This window comes from Aplysia californica, unplaced genomic scaffold (genome assembly GCF_000002075.1).
Source record: "Aplysia californica isolate F4 #8 unplaced genomic scaffold, AplCal3.0 scaffold01014, whole genome shotgun sequence".
NCBI lineage: Eukaryota > Metazoa > Mollusca > Gastropoda > Aplysiida > Aplysiidae > Aplysia > Aplysia californica.
The window spans coordinates 27,935-29,039 of NW_004798284.1; the positions used below are offsets into that span (position 1 = coordinate 27,935).

At 40.5% G+C, this 1,105-nt stretch overlaps 1 protein-coding gene across 1 annotated transcript in view; it reads left to right on the forward strand.

Moving 5' to 3' along the window:
- LOC101846392 (kinesin-like protein KIF21A) overlaps positions 1-1,105 on the forward strand; it is a gene marked incomplete at both ends in the record, with an annotated part of 42,911 nt that overhangs the window by 27,929 nt on the left and 13,877 nt on the right. Inside the window, 1 exon segment of the mRNA XM_035973118.1 lies at positions 813-917. Coding sequence (XP_035829011.1) covers positions 813-917 — 105 coding nt within the window.

A 1,105-nucleotide genomic window follows, 5' to 3' on the forward strand; every position in this document is an offset into this window, starting at 1 on the left:
TGTTATGATGTACTGTGATGTTATGATGTACTGTGATGTTATGATGTACTGTGATGTTATGATGTACTGTGATGTTATGATGTACTGTGATGTTACGATGTACTGTGCCACTGACTGAAATATCTTCAGCCCATCCCCAAAGGGGGGACATTTCTCGTTCGTATGCTCAGTAGAATTGTAAATGGGCTGATTCAACTCTGTCATGCTCATAACTGTGCCTGAACTACAACAGGGGACTGCTGCTTTTTCTTTCCTAATATTTACTATCGTCATTTTCCTCTACTTTCTTTTGTATGTTTGTCACACTCCTGTGAACTGCTATTTCCGGGGTGCCTAGATAGTCGAGGCAGACTTTGTGCTCTTGAAGTTAGAGAGGTGAGCCGAGTAAGTCTGATTCCCTGTTTGGACTTCTCTGTTGACATCCACCCCTTGGCGCTCATATGACCTTATGCAGTTGTGAGCGCCGTAAAAGCTGTACTAAAACATCGTGGATCAGTAAGAGAAATTTGTTGTTATCTAATCAGTGATTGTTGAAAGAATTTTGTAACTAATGAATGTGTGAAAAAGTTTAGTTCTTATTCTCATATGTAATGTGAGTGAGCTGTCAGAATGTCTGTTTAGTGGGTAGTTGGCGGGTGTTCTGGTGTGGTTTGCTTTTTCTTTCCTATCAAACATCTATCGTCTTTATCTCCCCTCCTTCTATTTTGTGTTTGTTACTCTCTTGTAACACCTCTAATCTTCGGCACTTATATGACCCTATTGTGTTGCAAGTGCCGTAAAACTCTTACTAAAACTAACTCTTTCTGCCTCAGGAGGAGGGAGAGAGCAGTGTGGAGGTGAACTCCCTGTTGGAGACCATGAGTCTTGAGGAAGCCAAGTACATGATTGAGAAACTGTACCAGAGGTCGCTGGATAAGGTAACTTGTGTGTACATAGGGAGGTGGTTTAGTACATGATGTGTTTATGTGTATATAGGGGGTATTTTAGTACATGATGTGTTAATGTGTACATAGGGGATAGTTTAGTACATGATGTGTTAATGTGTACATAGGGGATAGTTTAGTACATGATGTGTTAATGTGTACATAGGGGATAGTTTAGTACA